At 37.4% G+C, this 20,415-nt stretch overlaps 2 protein-coding genes across 2 annotated transcripts; both read right to left on the bottom strand.

Moving 5' to 3' along the window:
- Positions 1-2,698: 2,698 nt before the first annotated feature.
- On the bottom strand, positions 2,699-6,231 carry LOC126601697 (triacylglycerol lipase OBL1-like). Its single transcript, XM_050268438.1, has 5 exons — positions 5,853-6,231; positions 4,418-4,611; positions 4,259-4,292; positions 3,265-3,896; positions 2,699-3,157 (listed from the first exon to the last, which is right to left on the bottom strand). Exons 1-5 carry the CDS (start codon positions 6,157-6,159, stop codon positions 2,912-2,914), a joined length of 1,413 nt encoding a protein of 470 aa, XP_050124395.1. The 5' UTR covers positions 6,160-6,231; the 3' UTR covers positions 2,699-2,911.
- Positions 6,232-18,569: 12,338 nt separating this feature from the next.
- LOC126604691 (transcription factor HEC2-like) lies at positions 18,570-19,766 on the bottom strand. The gene has a single exon (XM_050271979.1). The coding sequence runs from the start codon at positions 19,527-19,529 to the stop codon at positions 18,717-18,719; it is 813 nt and encodes a 270-aa protein (XP_050127936.1). The 5' UTR covers positions 19,530-19,766; the 3' UTR covers positions 18,570-18,716.
- Positions 19,767-20,415: the final 649 nt, after the last annotated feature.

The following is a 20,415-nucleotide window of genomic DNA, read 5'->3' as shown; positions in this document are numbered from 1 at the left end:
ACCATTTTTCCAGAATATTCTTCCTCTCTCTCCTTACTTCTCCCTATTTTCTTCCGGGTACTGTCTCCCCCCTCCCTTTTTTCCTCCGTCAACTTATCCCTAACCTCTCCCTCTTTTCCTTATGCAGAAGATTCACGAGGAGGATTCATCGGAGTTCTCCACCCAGCGCCTCCTCTGAATTTCTCGGAAAATCTCAGGGTTCTGTAGTGATTTTTCATTTTTGTTTTGAATTTGTGTGGGGATTCGCAGGTGTTTGAGCATTTGGTACGCTTTTGGTCCCGACTTGTGTCTGGGTCGCTCAAGAACGCGAAGATCGACGGCGAGCTTCTGATGATGGTCATCTGGTGATGGTCTGGTGGTTACAACCATGGCGATTTTGCTGAAAAAGAATGAGATAGTGAATTGAACGAAGAAGAAAGGAAGGGAATCAGTGGATTGTTTTTCAGTTTTTGTTTGAGTCTGGGTTTAGGCTTTTGGGTGGGATAGTTAAGGCCCAAGGGAGTAGACGAAGGTGCAAAGGAGAAGGGAGTGGTGAAGATGCGAAGGAGAAGGGAGAGGGTGAAGCAGCAAAGGAGAAAGGAGACGTCAAGGGATCAGCGGCGGGGGAGAGAACGAGACTAGCAGTCCGCTTGAAATTGAAGGGTCTCGCTAAGAACATTTAGTGAAACGTTCAGTCGGGGTGAGTCCTCGTTAGTCCCATTAAAACTAGTCCAGTGTAAACAACAAACATAAGACTGGACAAACAATTAATCTAGTCTAGTCCAATGACACATAAGAAGGTCAAACAAACACGGGCTTAATCCTTTAATCCTTTAATGAATGATTTTATTCTTTGTTTTAAGCATCCACATCAGCACAAGGGAGAGCATTATCATCAACAAAAGCTGCACCTAGAAAGAGGACAAGGAAATCTAATGTAAAAACTTAATCTTCTCCTTTGTAGTTTACAACAGCAAGTTTAGTTTATAACCTTGCTTTGCATCTGACCTTTTGTAATGAAGATTGAAATTAGGCATCACAAACAGGGGATGGTTCATCTGCAAATCTTGAAGCTAATTCACCAAAAGCCACCAAGCAGAGAAATACAAGGCAAACCAATACCTAAAGATGCCAAAAATTGTAACAAATTACTGTTTTTTAGTTCATGTTTTATGTGCAATATGAACTAAAATTATGGTACATGGGTTCTGGAATTAGACATCACAAACATTGAATTTCTTTTGGTTTTTTTTAACTGATTTGTAACCCTGAATATGCACTGTTTTGCTAGATGGATTTCAGTAGGTTTTTTGAATCAGTGCGCTGTGCATTTTGGGATATTTAAGGATGTCTAATGCATATCTTTGTAAATGTTAGATGGATTAACATGTTATATGAATTACAGTTCATCTTTTGGTCTTTGCAAATGTTTTGTTTGAGGTGGACTTTGTGTTCATCTTTTGGTTATATCATGTGTTTATGTAGGATTTGTATTCATCTCTAGCTTACATCATGTGTTGATGTGGGATCAAGTGTTTATGTAGAATTTCCATTTGGTTTTTTTAGGTTGTATTATCTTTCAAAATTGGACCCTTTAAAAAAATTAATTTTTTTTTAACTGACGTGGACTACTTTTGGCGGGAAAAAATTATGTTGAATTTTTTTTAAATGATGTGGAAATTAATTTTGGCAAGAAATCTACGTGGAAGTTCATATGTGGAGATGGTGGGACCCAGCTTCAACCACGTCAGTATATAATGGAGGACTTGACAGACAGCGTAACAGAGGTAGAACATTGCAACAAATTCGTACATAAGGTATGACATTGAAACTTTTTAAAGATGAGGTATGAAACTATTAATGGACCAATAGTTGAGGTAGTTCTATGTAATTTACTCAAGAGAAAAAAAAAGATGTCGTCTTCTTCGTCTTTTTTCAGCTTGATTTGTGTTTTTCATCTGGGTTTTTCTGGGTTCTTCAAGCCCGGCTCAGGCACCATCCAAGTCTCAGGCACAAGCCTGGTTCAAGCACCATCCTTATTTTGTGTTTAATTGACGTGCGCAACCTGAGCGCTCTGTCTAGTGGGTTGGCACCCATAGCACCAACCCAGACCCATGTTCAATTTCCTCTCGATATTTCAACTGGGGGTTCAAATTGGTGGCATAGATTTCAGTTTTCAGGCTTCTTCATGTTCGATTTCGAGCAGTGCAGCCACGGGTTGTGATGGGAGGGAAATATTTAAGTTTTTAAGAAAAAAAGTACAAAGATGTGCGACGGGGACATAGTGGGAGGGTGGGAGGGGAAGAAGATGATGAACAATCATCTCCTTTGTTTTTTTTTCTTTTTTTTTTAAATATTTTCAAATATATAAAAATAAAAAGTTAAATATTTTTAATTCATATAATAATATTTAATTAGATTTGTGGGACTTAGTCATGCCCCACATCAGCACATAACGGAATATATGACGGAATTGTGACAGAATGATCACATTGATTTGCGATATCCATTTTCAAGGACTACATTGATCGATTTTCAATTTCAATGATCATCTTAATGGAGTGGATCAATTTCAAAGATTATTTGTGATAAAAACTCTAAATAATATGAATCTCAATATTTGGATATGCCCCGTGCTATTAGGATGCCAGATGGCATCATCTTGTAGTGACAGAAAGAGTTGGGTATTAGCTTAAATAGTATATTGTAAGAGAAGAAGGGCAGTTAATGAGATATTGATTGTTTGTATTGTTGTTCTGTTCAATTGTAGAAGACGTAGAGTAGGGTTCTAACACGTACGTTTGTACAAATATAAATGCAATGTATTTAAAACGAATAAATAATAGGGAAATTACATTTAAGTCCTACTAGAGTTGTAGGACTATATATGTGTGTGTGCGCCTTTTGGTTAATTTCATATGAAATACTTGAGCTATAAAAACACATCCGAGGATCCCAATCTGGTGGCGTTTACATAATCTTGGGGACAATGTGCTGCTGCTCCTGGCATTACCAAACCCATTAACCTAATCATCTTAAAGAAGCACCCTTCTTTGTAGTCCAGTCCCTTCTTGTCTGGAATGGTGAAACTTCTTACCAGCTCACCAAAAGCATTCGCCATCATCGGTATTATTTTCTCTGGGGAGAAGTAATTCTTATTTGGCTCTTCTGGAAGAACCTGCACATATAATTAACAATTAAAACAAATAAGAACTAGTTCGGTAATTGTTTTTCAGTTTTCATGTTTATTGGATAGGATAAAAGAAATCATGAAGAAGCAGTTACCTGCACTTCATATTCCCTATTATAGTAGAGGCACTTCCCAAAGTGCTTGAACATTAGGGCCTTGTCATCGTAAGGCAGCCTCGGCACCAAGTCATTCCCATAAACGAACCTAAAATAATTAATCTTATGCTCTTTCATTTTCTTTTCCATGTACTCCCCGAAAACCTTGTCACCAACCCTAGGTTGCCCAAATGTATAAACTCCCTCCAACCTCTCCAACAGGAGTTCTGAATCATTTCCCTTGTGAAATGTTAAAACTGCTGGAAGGAGAATTGCTAGCGCACCACCTAAACTGTGGCCAGTTACTATAAATTTTGCTTTGTCATTTTCAAGCAGAAGTATTTTCAGCATGTCCCTAACGGCATAGTAAGCTAAGCCGCCTGGGTTCTTATCCACTTGTTTGATTTTCTCCGGCTCCGGCCAACCAACATCCCTCTGTAAACCTAGAGCTTTCATGAAACCTCCATGGATCTTTCCGACCCCTTTTAGTTTATACCAGGAGATGTCAAGGTCAGTGCACCATGCATCTGCATCGAAGGGTTCAGTGCCTCTAAAGGCTACAACAATAATGTCACGGTCGGCACTTCTGTCACGTAGAATACATGCCTGTGTTGTCGATTTTCCTTGATAATCTGCAAGACAATATATAATAACGTTGAGGTTTTGTTTTTATATAGTTGATCATATACATACAAGTATAATTTATTGCCAGTTTGTCCGAGCATATGATAATACGGAAGTTATCACACACATTATTGCAACTACATCATTCAAAGTAAAAGTCTTACAAATATGCACCATTGTGAGACTTCTTGTTTATAAAAGATTATCATATATTAATGTGTGTGCTCACTATAGTACTGATGTCTAGTAATATTCAAATTATGAATTTAATACCAAATTGTTATTAGCCTATTGTGTGTCTTAGTTAAAACTCCACCTCAACGTTATTGCATTAAAAAAAAAGTATTTGAGTAGTTTTAGTTATTCTTACCATTCCGGAAGTCGTAAGAGCCCACGAACTCCATCTGCCAAAATAATATGTAAAAAAAAAAAGAAAAGGCAAATATAAGTTTTACAAATAATACAGTATTACTAAATTATTGGAAGCATCGGAGCTAATTAAAGATGTAAATTTAAAAAGTTATCATACCTTCCAGTGATCTAGGACTGTAGTTTCGATGTAGAATTTGTTCTCATACGATATTTTAGACGCCATCATACTAAGTGCTGCATTATACCTACCATCTCCATGTTTGATGCTTTTGTCCAGCTCTACTCGCTTGTCCAAATTTCCAATGAACGACACGAACGTTCTTGAGTCTTTCTTTGGTATTATATACTCACCTATATGGATAATATTCAATTAACTCCATTTAGTCCAACACATATCTTAATTATTTTCTGTATTGTTTATTGACCTCATGATTCATACAGATTAGATAAACTATCGACAAGTGGTATAACAATTAACAGAATGAAAAAAGTAGAGAAGTTTAAAAACATTTCATATATCATTACTACAATATATGAATCTAGCTACATGTGTTCACGATGGTCATGCCAAATTTGCCAAGGGGGACGAATGTATACTAAATGGGATACCTCAACAGCTAATGCAACTATCAATTTTTTTTCTTTATTTTTGTTATATTGTAGATCTCAAATTCTGAAACCAACTTATTCATACTCATCATCTAACTCATCCTCCTCATTTTTATTTCATATATACTTTAGGAAAAAAAATACTAATTTTTTTCAAGCAATGCAGAAAAGAATGAGCCGAGATAGCTTCTCACTGCTAATAATTACATGTAAGGCATCAACCCTCTCCCGTAGGAGCTAGGACCATGCTTTAGAAATGCCGGCTACCAATTATAACTTCGTAATTAAAATTGTTAACATACTTTAGAAATACAAGTTGCTCATGAAGCCAGCGGACCCGCAGTGCTGCCTCCATTTAAAAATGTTTCCATGACCGCTTACCATTCTTCGTGACGAACATCATTTAAAGGTAAGCAAAATAAGTTGCTTACGTACATGAAGAGTGTTTTAAAAATGCTAGAAGGTAGGTCAAACAAAAAAAAATACAGAAAAGAATGTTGCAAGGTAAACTTTTAGGCTAGGCTTGGTTGAGGGTTTTCTAAATTTCAAGGGATTGATGCAAATTTATTAAGGAATAGACCACAATACATAACATACAATTACAAAAAGGATAAGGAAAACCCTACATGACCTTTACATAGGCATATGAGAGGGATTGCTAATCCTTACTTGGGAAGTGTCATCTACAATTCCCTCCCACATGCCTTTGCAATGCTCATAGAGGACTTTTCTAATCCCCTCTGCATAACATTCAATGATCCTTTATAATTTACCATTAATCCCTCGGACTTGGAAAACGTCGAAACATAGCCTTAGTAAACTGTTTCTAAGACCAAATTTTATGGATAATAAGAATGAGTATTAATTTTGAGAGAAGCAACAACTGTGAGTACTGGTAAGATATTAGTTACCAATTAATTTAAGTAAATCTAAAAATTTATTAAAAAAATAATAATAATTGCATGAATGCAAATTAAATATACCTCGCAGCAAATTCTGGAGCAGCCCGACCAAGTTTTGAGTATTTGAGAAAAGGTTCAAGCAGAGCTCGATCCCCCTGCGAATCATTGCCATTGGCGTTGCCACAAACTGAAGCAACTTTTGCACCACAATGGAGAGAAATATGAGCCACCTCCGGTCAGGGTCGTCCTCGGTATCCATAGAAGAGTCGACAAACCTCCTCCTCTTCAAATTACTGGAAAACAAGATGTGAATCAGATCAAAGAATCCCACATCGTTGGGATCCAACAACATGTATTTGCAAGAGAAACTCTTGTTACAAGAAGCCATGAGAGAATCTTGGAGTACTTCTTAGTGGTTGAGTGTCCAATGTCTATTTTCTGTGATCTGAATTCCATTTTTAGTACTATATATAGCACGTACGGTTTGGTCACAAAACTCTTGATCAGCCATGGTGGCTGCTACAATACAAGTGAAAGAACTTGGTAATTACTAAATAGTCTTTTAAGTCATTTCTTAGACTTTCTTTGACGCGTTCTTCAAGAAAATTCATATATATATAACGTGTAATCCTTTAACGTGTGGGGCAAATAGCAAATTTCTACAAATTCGAAAGTCCATGTCCTATAATCCACTTGACCAAAAAAATAAGAAAAGTCTTATAATCCAATGTGTAAAAAACATTACGTATAGGTTGAGATGTTGACTGAGTTCATTTGAGTAATTTGACCCCTCATAACAAAATTATGAACTCTTGTGAACATACGAGTGAGACCTCTTCTTTTATATTATGCACCAAGATCCTCTCCTGAGCTAAGGATGAGGATCCTCCTCATCAATCAGTGTGGGCCGTTTGATGAAAATCCAACGGCTACAAACAGGGGAGTCCTTTTAAAGTTATAATAATTGTAGCCGTTGGATTTTCATCCAACGGCCTACATCTCTTGATGAGGAGGATCCTCATCCTTAGCTCAGGAGAGGATCCTGGTCCTTATATTATAACACTTGGATGGAGCACGAGTACAACTCCAGGTCGTACAAATTTATCAGAAAATCCACTATACTATGACCAAAGAACCTAATTTTTTAAGGAAAACTAATGAAAAAAATGTTTGAAAACTTTTAGTTTTAACGATAAGGACAAAATAAAAAGTAAAATGAATAGTACCAGGATTGACTTTTTAGTGTAAAAATGTGATTTTTCGTTAAAGTAAATAGTATTGGAAGTTTTTCGTTAAAGTTCCTAATTTTTTAATGGTTGCGAGAGAAATAGAGTGGGTACTGAAAAAAAAAAAATATATATATATATATGCAAAGTTGCTTAGCTTTTGATGATACTCCAAAATAAAAAAAACTATACGTACATGAACCTGTTCACACCCGAAAAAAAATATGATTAATAATTATTTTTTTTTGTTATCGTCCTCCCTGCAGCGTCGTCATCATCCTCCGTGCAGCGTCGTCGTCGTCGTCGGCCTGCAGCGTCGTCATCGTCTTCCCTGCAGCGTCGTCATCATCCTCCGTGCAGCGTCGTCGTCGTTGGCCTGGCTATGGTGACGGCGCCGGAGAAGAAGAGGGGTTGCTGGTGACGGCTCCATGGTGACGGCGCCGGAGAAGAAGAGGGTTTGCTGGTGACGGTGGTGACGACGCCGGAGAAGAAGAGGGGTTTGCTGGTGACTGTGGTGACGTCGTCGTCGTCAGATGGGTTTGCTGGGATTGGGTTACTGGGTTTGTGGTGGATGAAGAGGGAGGTTACGGGAAAGAAGGGATTGGGTTACTGGGTTTGTGGTAGAACAGAGGGAGGTTACGGGAGAGAAGGGAGGTAGACAATGTAATTAATGAAAAATAAAAGGGGTATTGTTGTCCAAAAAAAAAAAATTTGTGTCCCACGGGATGGAAAAACCTGTTCCAGGGGGGGGAGGGGGAACCAAAATCTGACCCTTTTTCGTTCCGTGGGACGCGCGTTCCACACAATTTTAAGGCACCAAACGTGGGACGGAACGGTTCCGTCCCACTCTGTTCCGTCCCATCCCACGTACCAAACGCACCCTAATGGAACAAGTAATATCGTTCGGAGGGACGAACACGACGTCAGCGAAATGCAAATTTATGAAGCCACTTAATAATACAGTATAGTGATATTATTTTTCAATTGTAAACGAGAAATCTTAGGCTCGATTCTCGCTAAAAGTGAATTTGAACCACATTATTGATAGCCTATTCTGAGGCTAAGCCCACTACTTCTTCTTAGTATAGATAATAATTCAAAAAAATATATATGGGATATAAACATCGACTCTCTCTCTAAAAAGTCTCCCATGTTCTCTCTCTAAAATTCTTTGTGTGAAACACAAACCCAGGAAACTTTCAACGTGGGCCTAGCCTTTGGCTTGGGTGACGAAGGCATCCACCCCTTCCTTTCTTCTTTTCCTCTCTCTTCTTTGTTCCCTTGAGATCTCAGTTTCTCTCCTTTGCCCTCTCCCTCTTTTCCTCCCCTCTCATCTCCTCTGCTTCTTCCCCCTCCCAGCATCCCTCCTCCTCTTCCTTTCCCTTTTCTAGTTTTCTCCCTTCCTTTTTAATTCTCGGTTCTCCCCTGAGTTTAATCTCAGTTTTCCTTGAGCCGGGTCTCAACTATCATGGGCTTTATGCCCCTTATCCGACATTTTCGTCTGCTTTTTCTGCCTTCTATCCTTTAATTTCCTTCCTCCCTCTTTCTTAGTCGTGATATTCCATCAAGTGCTCGCATCGACAGGCTTCGATCAAAAATTGGATATCAAATCCATTTCCTTCCCCAACCGGCATGCCAGATCCTCATCCAGGCTAAGTATTATGTGGCCTTCGCCATAGTAAGGGTATTTTACATACCCTTTACCCTCACTTTCTACCCATAAGATACTTTGTTTGTATATATTTGCAGGGATTCTTGATGGAGACTTGGATCTGGTGTCTAGTTTCTCAAGTCAAAATTTGACTTCATCTGAGGATGTGGCAGCGGTGGCAATCTGGTTTATGCTACATGAGATTAGGGTTTTATGTTGTTTGTTTTTTCAGCCTTCAAGCCTAAACTTATGTAGACATCTCATTGTATCTTCTATTGCGGCTCTCATTTTGGTTGCACGTATTACTTTATATGTTGTTATGTACCTGCCTCTTTCTGGGCCTTGTATTAGTTATTCATATAAACTTCGGGTGATTTTATGTGTAGATGAAAGGACATTAAGGAGATCGATGAAGGTATTTAATTAATTTTACTCTTCTTTTTAAGTTGCATTGACTGCAAATGCAACGTATCAACGCTGGCGGATTCATTGTGGGGTCATAGGGCTCAATTGACCCCTTCAATTCAGATTTTTTTTCATGTGAACGTCTGGTATTGACCCCTTGACTGTGTAGTTTCAGCTCAAGATAAAGCCCTCCAACTGAATTGTGGACATGCCACAGTGACTGAAGCATGCGCTTGAGAGTTATGCTCTGCGCGCTTGTTGGGTTCTTGGGACTCATGCATTGCTGCCCAAGCTCGCTTTCTTTTTATTTCAATGTCTCCATTTTCAATCATAAATAGGATAATGTAATTGTTTTCTACAATATAATTCGATGGCTATAATTTTTTTTTCCCTATACATATAATTATATGATTCAAACATAAGTGGGATGTTATTTGTAAAAAATATGTATGAATTATACACAAGTTATTCGTAAATCACATATCCATTAAGAAACCGCTATGCAACTAACTTAAATGAACTTTCTTCATAATTTATGTGTTCTGAGAATAAATTCCTAAATTCTAAAACTGTAAATACAAGGGGTTAAAATCTCGACTGAAATTAATTACATTATTTTCCCATGATTTTGGGGTATGATATTGAAACCAAAACTAACAACCAAATAACATCCTATTTGTTGTTATTTTCTTCGCATCTTGATTTGCTTGTAAAGTTATGATTTCATCGGATAATTAGGATTTTGGTTCAGAATTCTTATGGAGAATTTCAAATATAGAACTCTAATTCTCAGTTTAATACTCGTATTTGCTTTCTCCAAATCTCAAGCCATCTCTTCCATCCGAGAAAAGAAAAGGTGCAGAGCAACGTCATGGAAAGCTTAGTCCCTAGGGAGACTACTGTCCAATCACAGGAGTTGAGATCCACAAGAGCCGAGGATCCAAACACGGGTCCAGGCCCAACTGAGGTGGGCTTCAGCCCATCCAAAGTATTTCCCTACAGCCAATGCCTACTTATTATTGCGCATCCAGAGAAAAGCCCACATGGCATTGAGAAAAATATTTAATAACCCTGTGCTCCCCAGGCAGTTAAGAATCGAGGACCGTTTCTTCCAACAGTGTGCCTTCCCGTTTCAGTACTAGTCAATGTGACTATATCCAAGTCTGCTACTAGTTTTGATATGCTTAGAATGTCATTTAGGCCTTTTCGTTACAAAGATTTCTCTTTCACGAGTTGTATAAAACCATGAGCGTATCTCTCGTGGTAATAAACATGTAAATAGTTGCATACAACTGAAGTAACTAAAAGGTTCTCCTTTTCTAGTAGCTTGGTAATCTTACTTCCATAAAGAATTGTTTGCCTAATAAGTAAATAACATTGCGGAAATAACAATTCTATAGACTTATTTCGGTGAAATGAGGACTCAAAAACCCAATGCAAAATAAAACAATAGAAACTAGCCCAAGGCTTATGGGAAAAAAAAATAAAAAATTAAGGGCTCATGCAAATGGTAAAGTTGATAAGCCAAGAAATGATGAAATTGGTCATATGTGCATGTTACATGCCTAATAAGGAAGCGATCGGCGCCACACCATCAATTTTGGTAAATAACTGTACTCAGGCACTTACCTAAGAATCAAACAAAGCTCCAACATCGGAGCGAACCACCATAGTTGTCCTTAAAACTAACTGAGCAGAACATAAGGCGCGCCTCTCATGAGTCCCCAAAACATTAACACGACTTGGTCACGTTTCCAAGTCTTATGACAAAATGGGCACTAACTAAGCAAGGAGCATGCGTCAGACATTTTATCTCCCAAAATGAGTCAGACAACATCGAATGTCAGAATTTGGATGGCCAAAATATGACCACTTGCACGGTGTCACAACAGTACACACTAAAGAATTCCACTTAGGCTAGACACATAAAGAGAAAAGAACTCCGCTCATTTTTGCCTCAAGGTAACTTAACTCCTCTTTTGCAAGCTTGGTACTCATTGCTCCTTTAAGTAAGTAAACGACTTAGGCATCCGAAAGTGACATGCCGCTACCACATCAGTACCAGTTTCATGTAGAGGATCCAAACTATGCTAGTCTGAGTGTAAGTTTGACGATAAGAGGAAAAAAAAAAAACTATTAAGTCTACCACGCACAAATCCTTAATTAGTTAGCAAAAGGGCATAATATTTATTAACAAGACCATTAGTTTGCACTTACTTTAAGTTAGCAAACATATTACAAGCATATGAATTGAATTGTGACTTGGAACCAACCTTGCAATCAAATTTCTATCAAGATATATGGTTTATTGTTTTTCCCCTTTGATTTGCATGAGATGCATTGTATGCCATCCTAAATACATCTCACCTTGCAGATGGGACATGGGAATGAATTGTCAACTTCCAACATAAAAGAAAGAGAGAATTTGGTTCAAAGATATTAGATGTGCGTGCTCCACCTGCCCCCTTTAAATTGGCTACTCGGACTCCTGCCAAAATCTAATCCAACCAACCAACCAACCATTTTATCGTCTGCATTCATCTATAGTATATTGCTAAATAAATTCCATTGTTGCTCACACGGTCACACCACCTTATCTTCATTTATAGTAGCTTTTGCTTCCCATCTTTAGCGCACCTCCAAACTTATTCGACGGTTACTTTGTTGCAATGCTCATTAAACAAACACAAGTACAACTTTTTGTACTAACAAAACAAACTAATACGATTTGTGCTACATAATAAAACTTGGTAATTTCACTCGTAATGCTTAATAACCATTTAAAAAATATTAGGAACCTCATCTTATTTGAAGAAAACATTGTGAGTGTATATTATGTCGTCAATGAAAACGTTTTAAACAAAAATCTATTTAATCAATAGTTCAAATTGACAATTTGGTAAGATAACATATCAAGTTATATATAACAAGAGATCATTTGCTTGCAAGGGTGCATCTCTAGTGTGAATTCATCTTAACGGAAATAAAATCCAATGAGTTGTGATAAATCTATACCCTCATAGAGAATAATGAACTTGTTAGTCTGATGACTATAACCATGGTCTCATACAATAGAATTAACGTGAAAATGCTCTGTTCATATTATATCTAAGGGAGCTAATACGTGATTTAATCTGTTATTTAGATATAGAATTGACATAGGAGATATGAATGTGAGTGGAAAGATGAAAAATTATCGATCCAAATATGTAAGAATAAGATCAAAAAGTAGTAGATGGGAATATGAAAATCGACATTATGATAGAAGAATGCATGTGTCAGAAAAATGATACAATGCATGCACTTGCTACGGGGGATTGAAAGTTCGATTCATTTCATGGATTTATGAAAAATGGGACTTGGCATTTTGCTCTCTCAAATAATGAAACCTTGTTTTCGATGTTGGAGGCTTAGTAAGGTATCTCACATGGGGTCTATCTGGTATAATCAATGTTCTAAAATTGCCGCCTAGGCGTTAGGCGACTGGTAACCGTTCTAATTCATGCTTAGGTGTTTGAAAATGGCACTTAGACCAGCTGAGGCACCTACCTAACCCATCCAAACCTACCTAGGCACCTGCCTAGGTTGCGACTCACTTAGACAGAAAATAGATAACTTTCCATTTGCATATAATTTTTTTCAATAAATTGTAAGACTTGTTGAATACTTAAATAAGCACACACTATATGCTTGTTCCCCATGTTTTCATTATGTTCCAATATTTCATAATACATATGTCATTCTATTTTGTAGTTTATGATGAAATTATATATATTTTAAATATAAACAGACACTTATTTACACGAAATATAATAGATTTATTTAAATTCGCCTAGTCCGCCTAGGCCCTAGACCCCAGCTTGCCGCCCAACTAGCACCTAGCGTGTTTTAAAACCTTGGGTATAATATAGATGTGGTTTGACCACTTTTTTTTTTTTTTTTTGGTGGTTCATTTGTTTTTATGCTGAATAAGATAAATGGCTTTTAGTGACGCATGATCGTAGAGACATGAACACTTCCATAATTCGACCCTGCCATGGGAGGCAACCTACCACCCACCTCTACTGCAGGATCTAGGCTAGATATCAATTTTCTCTTCTGGTTTCTTGTTTTTGTTCCTTTTATTTTATATATCTTAGGGATGGGGGTGGGGGCGTTTATACTGAATGATTGGCCATCGGGTTACAATTGAAGGAAATCGAACCACTCACGTAGCTTAATTCCAATACTTAACCGTTGTTCTCTTCTATTAACCATGGATGGGAGATTCAAATTTTGGATTTCTCTCAATGTTTGGAACAAAAGAACCACCGAGAGTGATGAGTTAGATGATGACTGGTCATTGTACTCAGTTTGTTTGAATCAGCCATTCTCAGATGCAAATCGATGGCAAAAAACGATGCTAGGACAAACACTGGTGTTTTTATGCGAAGGATCGACTTATTAGATAACAATAAAGAAATTGTTATCAAAATGGCGTTTTCTCTAGGAAAATATTTGCGTCCAACCCATAATTAATGGATCCTAAACGTCATAATCAAAATAATTTATTTTTTAATCATTGGTTAAAGATTATCTTTGCAAAAATCAATCAAATTGACTATCGTTTAGTTATGTATATGTGTATAGAACAATGATCAACAATCTTGGTAAAACAATCAATATTTTTGTAATGACTGTTCAACTGTTTGATAAATATTATTAACTACATTGAGAAAAAAAATAAAAAAAAGATAAAGAATTGAGAAATACCGAAGAACTAGGGAGAGAAAACTGAAGAGGAAAGTAAGAAATAATGAACGTGCTTTCTGTATTGATTGAATGATTCTTAGTTACAACAGATAGCTCATAAGCTATTTATATAAAACAGAGAAGCTATTTATACAAAAGAGACCTTATTTAATACTAACAGACTACTTAACGACTTCTAACTATACTTACAACCCAATGCGCTAGATGATCTCATGTCACTGAATCAAACACATCACATAGTGACATACAATGTTTATGTAAGAATCAAATATAATTCATGGCCAAATTCCCTATAATTATGCTTGGGCTAAAGGACTTCTAATTTTTAAAGGTTTAATGTAATAACTAAAATTCATTCAATCAACACATAAAAGCACGTTCATTTTTCCTTATTTTCTCTTCAGTTCTCTCTCTAGTTCTTTAATGTTTCTCAATTCTTAATCCTCTTCTGATTTTTCTCAATATAGTTAATATGCCATTAGGGCAGGTTGTCCCACATTTGAAGTCCAAAAGCCACACATGTTCCATGTCATCGGATTTGTGTTGTCCACGTGTTAGGCTTGAAAATTCACTACACATGAGGAGACGTATTGAGAGTGAATCCCACATCAGGGAAATGAGAGACCTTACATGTGCTTATAAGAATTATTTACTCTCCATATTGCTAATTGGTTTGATTGTGGAACCTCAACTTTCTTTATCGTATCAAAGCAAGTTGTCCCACGTGTAAAGCCCAATGAACACACATGCTCCACGTTACCAAATTTATGATGTTCACGTGCTAGAATTGAAAATGTCTCACACTTGAGGGGAGTATTGACTGTTAATCCCACATCGGGGAAAAAAGAAACCTTGTGTGTGTTTATAAGTAATTAGATATTGTCAATTAATTTTGTGGTGGAACCTCAACTTTCTTTCCATAGAATGACAAACTAGCACGGATTTAATAAATTTTTTGAAAGCTTTGTATAAAATACATTAGTCACAATTACTAAGTGGACAAGAAGACGCACCTATATAAGAGCAACTCCACCCTTGGAGCCCTCCCCCCAGACAATCCACTATTCAATCCACCCTGTGAACAGTAACTGCCTTTTGCATCTCTACTCTTGCACTTGAATAGCCTTGGCAATAGACAATAAAATATTATTATTTTTTTTTTTACAAAATAATACTAAATAAATTTATTTGTAATTTCGGATAAGATATTTTAAATCGTTCTCGTTGCGTCACGTGTCATTTACCCAAAACGACTATTATAAATAAAATATTATTTATAGAAAAGTAGAAACTTTTTTTTTTCTAAGATTTTTTTCGGATTTTTTATAATTTTTAAATTTTTTGATTCAAATAATTAATCTCTGCCGTTGGATTAAAAAAAAATTGAATTCCAACACTCCAGATTGTGCCACGTGTCACAACGGTAACTTTTCTTAATTTTAAAACTATTTTTTCTTTTTCTTTTTAAATTTATAAAGCAGATTAACATCAACCGTTGATCTCAAATCGAACGGTTGATATTAAATCAGCTTTTTTTTTTAGTACCGTTGGAAATCGGACGGCTCGTATTAAAGAGCCGTTGGGATCGAATGGACTTTGGGAAGCCACGTGGCTTCCCAATGGTCACTGTGCGTGGGTCATTCAATCTGAAAACGTGTCGGCTGACGCGCCCCCACACGCACGTGAGGGGCACGCGCCTAACACAAAAAATATAAAGAAATGGACCGACGCCAGGCATGGCATCAGCCTGACGTCACACCCCTCGGGCTAAAAGGCTGTCAATCCCTCACGGGCCTGGCCCTCGGGCTCCCACCCTCACTCGGGCTGCCCAATGCTGTAGCCAAACCCACCGGCCCTCGGGCCCTTTCCTCTCGCATGTCCCCCGAGCAAGGTCCAACGGTGGACTTGCTCTTAGAGGCACACGTATTTTCTTTGTTCAAAGCGGATGCCAAGCTAACTAAGATAATGTTAAAGCAAAAATTGGTATAAAATGTTATACCTCAATTTTGTTAAGATATGAATCTCACAAGTGGAAAGAATGGATCATTACTAGAAAATACTACTTGCCCTACAAAATTCAGGCTGACGAGCCATTTTTTGTCAGATAAATCAACTTGATCCGACGAAGTTTCCAGATAGTCGTGCAAAACTGGTCAATATTTAAGGTTTTGCAAAAGGCTTTGCTCGAATAAATGATTTGGGAGGCAAGAATGTATTCGTAGGGCAAACATTGGCGACAAAGAAAAAAAATGGCGCATACTATGTAAACTTTTGCATGACGACCCATACGAGCAACTCCACTACTAAAAAATCCCCTAGGCTATAGGCAAACCAATCCCCCAAAGTGAACAGTAACTGCATTTAGTGAACAATAATTGCCCAAGTGGATCTTAACTCCTAAACTGAATAGCCCAGGCTATATATTGGTATTAATATTATTAAAATTTTTTCAAAAATAATAAAAGATAATTTTATTTTTAATTCCGGATAGGAAACAATCTCGTCACACCATGTATCATTATCTGAAAGTACAATTTTTGTGGATAGATTTTCGAGTATATTTTTAACAAATCTTGTAACACCAAGTGTCATGATTATGTAAGAATTTTGTTGATAGATTTTTGATAAGATTTTTAACATACCAAACTGAAAGTATTTGATAATATTGAAATGTGATGTAAGGTGGAAAAGCATGGTTAAGTATTATAATTTTTTTTTGTATTTTTTAATATTGTTTATTAACTTAATTAATATGGGGTGTTGGATTACAAAAAAAAAAAATTGTAATCCAACAGCCTAGATTTTGACACGTATGCCAACGGTAAAAATTGAATTTTTTTTTTTCTTTTTTAGGCCTAAAAATCTGGACCGTTAATCTGAAAATTTCAATGGTCCAGATTACGCCACGTCACCTAGTTGTTGGGAAAGTGCACCTGCCCAACGAGCGCCAATCCTATTTTCCTATCGGGCTACTAGCCCTTCTCCCGCGTGTGATTCACGCACCTGCTTAAAAAAAATGGTGGATGACTCCAGCCTGCTTAAAAAAATGGTGGCTAACGCCAGGCTAACATCAGCCTGACGTTAGTCCCCCCACCCCCCCAGTCAGTAGGTTAGGGGATTTGGGCTTGGGCTATGTGTCGGGCTCTCCTGGAGCCCAGTTGATTAGGTAGGGCTGGAGCATTTTTTTGGGTTGCCCAATACCCTAGGGGATACTCTTGGGTGGACTTGCTATAAAGGTTCTGTTGCGCAAAGCCTTAATTAGGATTTAGGGTTTTTTTCATCGGGTAAGTGGATATATTCGTCGGGCAAAGTGAGAGACATGGTTGGCATATTAAATTCCTCCAATAATTTATGCATTCTACGAAATTAGTTTTGACGATCCAACCGTCAAATATTTTATATATACTTCCAGATCTACGCCAAAAATCACCAAAAACAAACATTACAAGATTAGGTAACGGGAAGAAATCTTTCAACGGTTACAATAAAAAATCACGATTTAACGGTCATCTTTAGCTCCGATTTTGATAATTTTTACAAATACACTCCTCGACCCTAGAAGCATACAATGAACGAACCCAATCATCAATTTAAAATATTTATACTAGTGCATATCACAAAAGCTTACGTTCTACTTAATGAAAGTATAAAATAAGGATACTGCTATTCACACAGATGATAGCTAAAAGCATATAAGAGACCGGGTTGTTAGCACAATGTTATTTTGAAGAAACCATTGCATAACCAATTCACTCAATCTAGAAGTATTTCTCTTGAATTTTAAAATAAAATAAAACTCAAGCTTGAATCTCCCATGCTCGTATATGGACAATGAGCCCCCCCACTACTCGTCAAACTTTTATGGGCGAACAAAAATGTTGAAGCAAAAATGGTTGAATTCAGCATCAGTTGATCAAGGGATTTGTCTGAGCTCGGGTTTGAACGGGGACCTCTAGTGTGTGAGAGTAGCGAGATAACTCACCACCCAGACTTCACTTGTCAACTTTTTGGGCGTAAGAATAATATCCTTTTGAGTTTGACCATGGTTTGGAGTCTTTAGACATACAAAAAGCTTGTTAAACATGCATCTCATTAGTCATTGCCACATTATCACTATCATCAGTAGTGTAATAAAGACTCTAATCATCATCTATCAGTGGTCTTTATTTACTGTTCTTAGTATATATAGTTCATCTTCAAGATCTTGCAATATATAATCTCTCTCAATTTATGGCATGTTTGCATGTTTACTACTTACCTAGAGTCATAGAAGCCATGAATCGGTATGAGAATGAATGGGATGGGATAAACAACTCTTCTTTTGGCAGTTGACCGTAAGAGTTACTATTTGTTATTATTGAATCTGGTTCGCAAGAGGTGATCTCTCTCCTCAGGGGTCGGAGTAATGTTTTGGCAACATTAGTAATCTTCTTGGTGACATAAAAATCGGTACGTAGATGGATATAGAGGAGGTCTCATTTCAATTTAAGCAAGGCAATACATTTGCCCATGCACTTGGTCTGTTTGAGTTTCGGGACAAGGAAGAAATATTTGGGAAGATGCTTCTTCGTTTTGGTTGATTCTGCTGCTGAAAAACGATCTTTGAGATGATTAGTTTATGGTTGTTTGCTATGGATTGATTGGGGCAACACTATTTTTATTTTTATTTTTCATTTCTTTTAACATATATTTACAGTTGAACTTGTTAGGACATTTGGTTATGTAAATAGTGTTCTGCATGGATTAATGCAACCTCTAAAAGCATGCAGACATCAAATTTTCCTTTAAAAAATAACAAGTAACAACTACAAATCAACAACTAATCCACATTCCCCTCAGAAACAATCTCTCAAACGTACACAACAATCACTCAATCAGTACATGATATTTCAAATTTCAACAAGTCTCCCATCATCTAAGCATCTGCACAGAACCCACCAACTGCGAAGGCCTTAAAAACCCAGAGTAATTCACATTACCCAACTGACTGCCACTCCCTTGGAATCCAAGGCCGACTGGTCTATCAGCCCCAGCTCTCTCCAGAGTCTGCACTTGCTTCTTCAAAAACTTCACATAATGTATGGCCTCGTCCAACATAGAAGCAGTGTCCATTTTAGTCCCACCAGGAACAAGTCTCTGCAGGATTCTGATCTTCTCGCTTATCCTCTCCCTCCGGTGCCTCGCCGCCACACTCTGTGGGTCTTTCGAAATCTTCACGTTCCTCCTCTTCGGCGGCTTCACCGCCTCCGGGTCTATCTGAATGGGCTGCATTGCTGCAATCCTGAAGATCATCTCCCTCATTGCAGCCATGGAGTTTCTCTTCTCGTATGAAGTACTGGATAGGACTGATAGTCCTGTAGGACTAATACCAGAAGGCTTACTTAGTCTTGGAGTTAAGGGTTCTTGGATTGGGTTTCCCATGAAGGAAACAGAGGAGGGTAATGCAGGATTTAGCAATGTTGGTTGTGGAGGAACTGCATTTGGATTATGGAAAATTGGTACTGGAGAAATGGATTCATGGTTATTTGGGTTTGGATTTGAAACCCAATTAAAATCTATCTCTGGAAATGTGGGATTGTTGTTGTTGTTAGGGTAAGAGTCACTGCAGAACTGATCAGGAGAGTGCTGCTGTTTTTGCATTTGCATCATCATCGTCATCATGTCCATGTGATGATGATGATCACCTGCTGATGATGATGATGATTTGAGCATGTCAACATCCATGGCTTCTCAGACGCGAGAGAGAGAGAGAGCAGGCTGGAAATAATGTAAGAAACAAAGGAGGCAGAGGTATGGGGTGGAGGTGATGAGTGAGGAGGGGGAACTTTGTTTAGGGTGGGATTGGTGCAGTGACAGGGATAAGGAGGATGGAGAAAAGTTGAAAGGAAGTGAATAAAATAGTGGAAGTGAGAATTGATTTAAATACTGAGAAAACCTCCAATTTACAGAATCCAGCAGGCTTCATTTGTAAGTGGGAAGGACTTTATATAGCAAGTTCTGAGTGACCATTATTTTATACATCTATCGAAACCTGTAGAAAAATCTAAAAAATCATTTATGAATGCATTAACGTATCTGATAGAGACTGCCCATCATCTTGGACAACGACGACTTACATGAAGTGAGTTTACTGTATCATTTTAATTTAATAATATAATGTAGTATGTAAGTTTCTTTTCACATGACATTGCATTATTGAATTAATACGTCATGTGAAAGTAACTCGTTTCACACAGTTGCTCTCCATTGTGTAGGGATATCTCTACCATTGAATCATCTGAGTTCTGAATCAAAACAAATGGTCAAAGATCCAAAGCGTAGTTTTCTCATTAGATTAAAGGTAGACTTTTGGAACTTGAAATTATTGTCCACAAAGTTGATGGACTTGTTCAATGGGATGGTTGAAGAAGGTGCATGAACTTAGAACTGTTATATGATTTCTTTGACTCAAAGGTATTTGCTTTGCCTTAAAAATTTCACTTTATGGAACACAAAAAGATCAATTAGGTACCCACAGTCACATGAAATGTGTCAGATAATAACACATAGAATAATCCATCTTCTTAGAGTTCAAGTTTCAGTATAATATATTTCGCTTCTTAGTATAACG

The sequence above is a fragment of the Malus sylvestris genome, chromosome 15 (genome assembly GCF_916048215.2).
Source record: "Malus sylvestris chromosome 15, drMalSylv7.2, whole genome shotgun sequence".
Taxonomy (NCBI): Eukaryota; Viridiplantae; Streptophyta; class Magnoliopsida; order Rosales; family Rosaceae; genus Malus; species Malus sylvestris.
This window is presented reverse-complemented; position numbering and strand designations above follow the sequence as displayed.

Excerpts from the sequence above, each read along its gene's own strand:
- LOC126601697 (XM_050268438.1), bottom strand. The coding sequence starts at position 6,159 with ATGGCTTCTTGTAACAAGAGTTTCTCTTGCAAATACATGTTGTTGGAT. Across the intron at positions 4,293-4,417 it reads CAGTCCTAGATCACTGGAAG|ATGGAGTTCGTGGGCTCTTA; the intron begins GTATGATAACTT and ends TTATTTTGGCAG. Across the intron at positions 3,897-4,258 it reads CTCTTACGACTTCCGGAATG|ATTATCAAGGAAAATCGACA; the intron begins GTAAGAATAACT and ends ATTGTCTTGCAG.
- LOC126604691 (XM_050271979.1), bottom strand. The coding sequence starts at position 19,529 with ATGGATGTTGACATGCTCAAATCATCATCATCATCAGCAGGTGATCAT.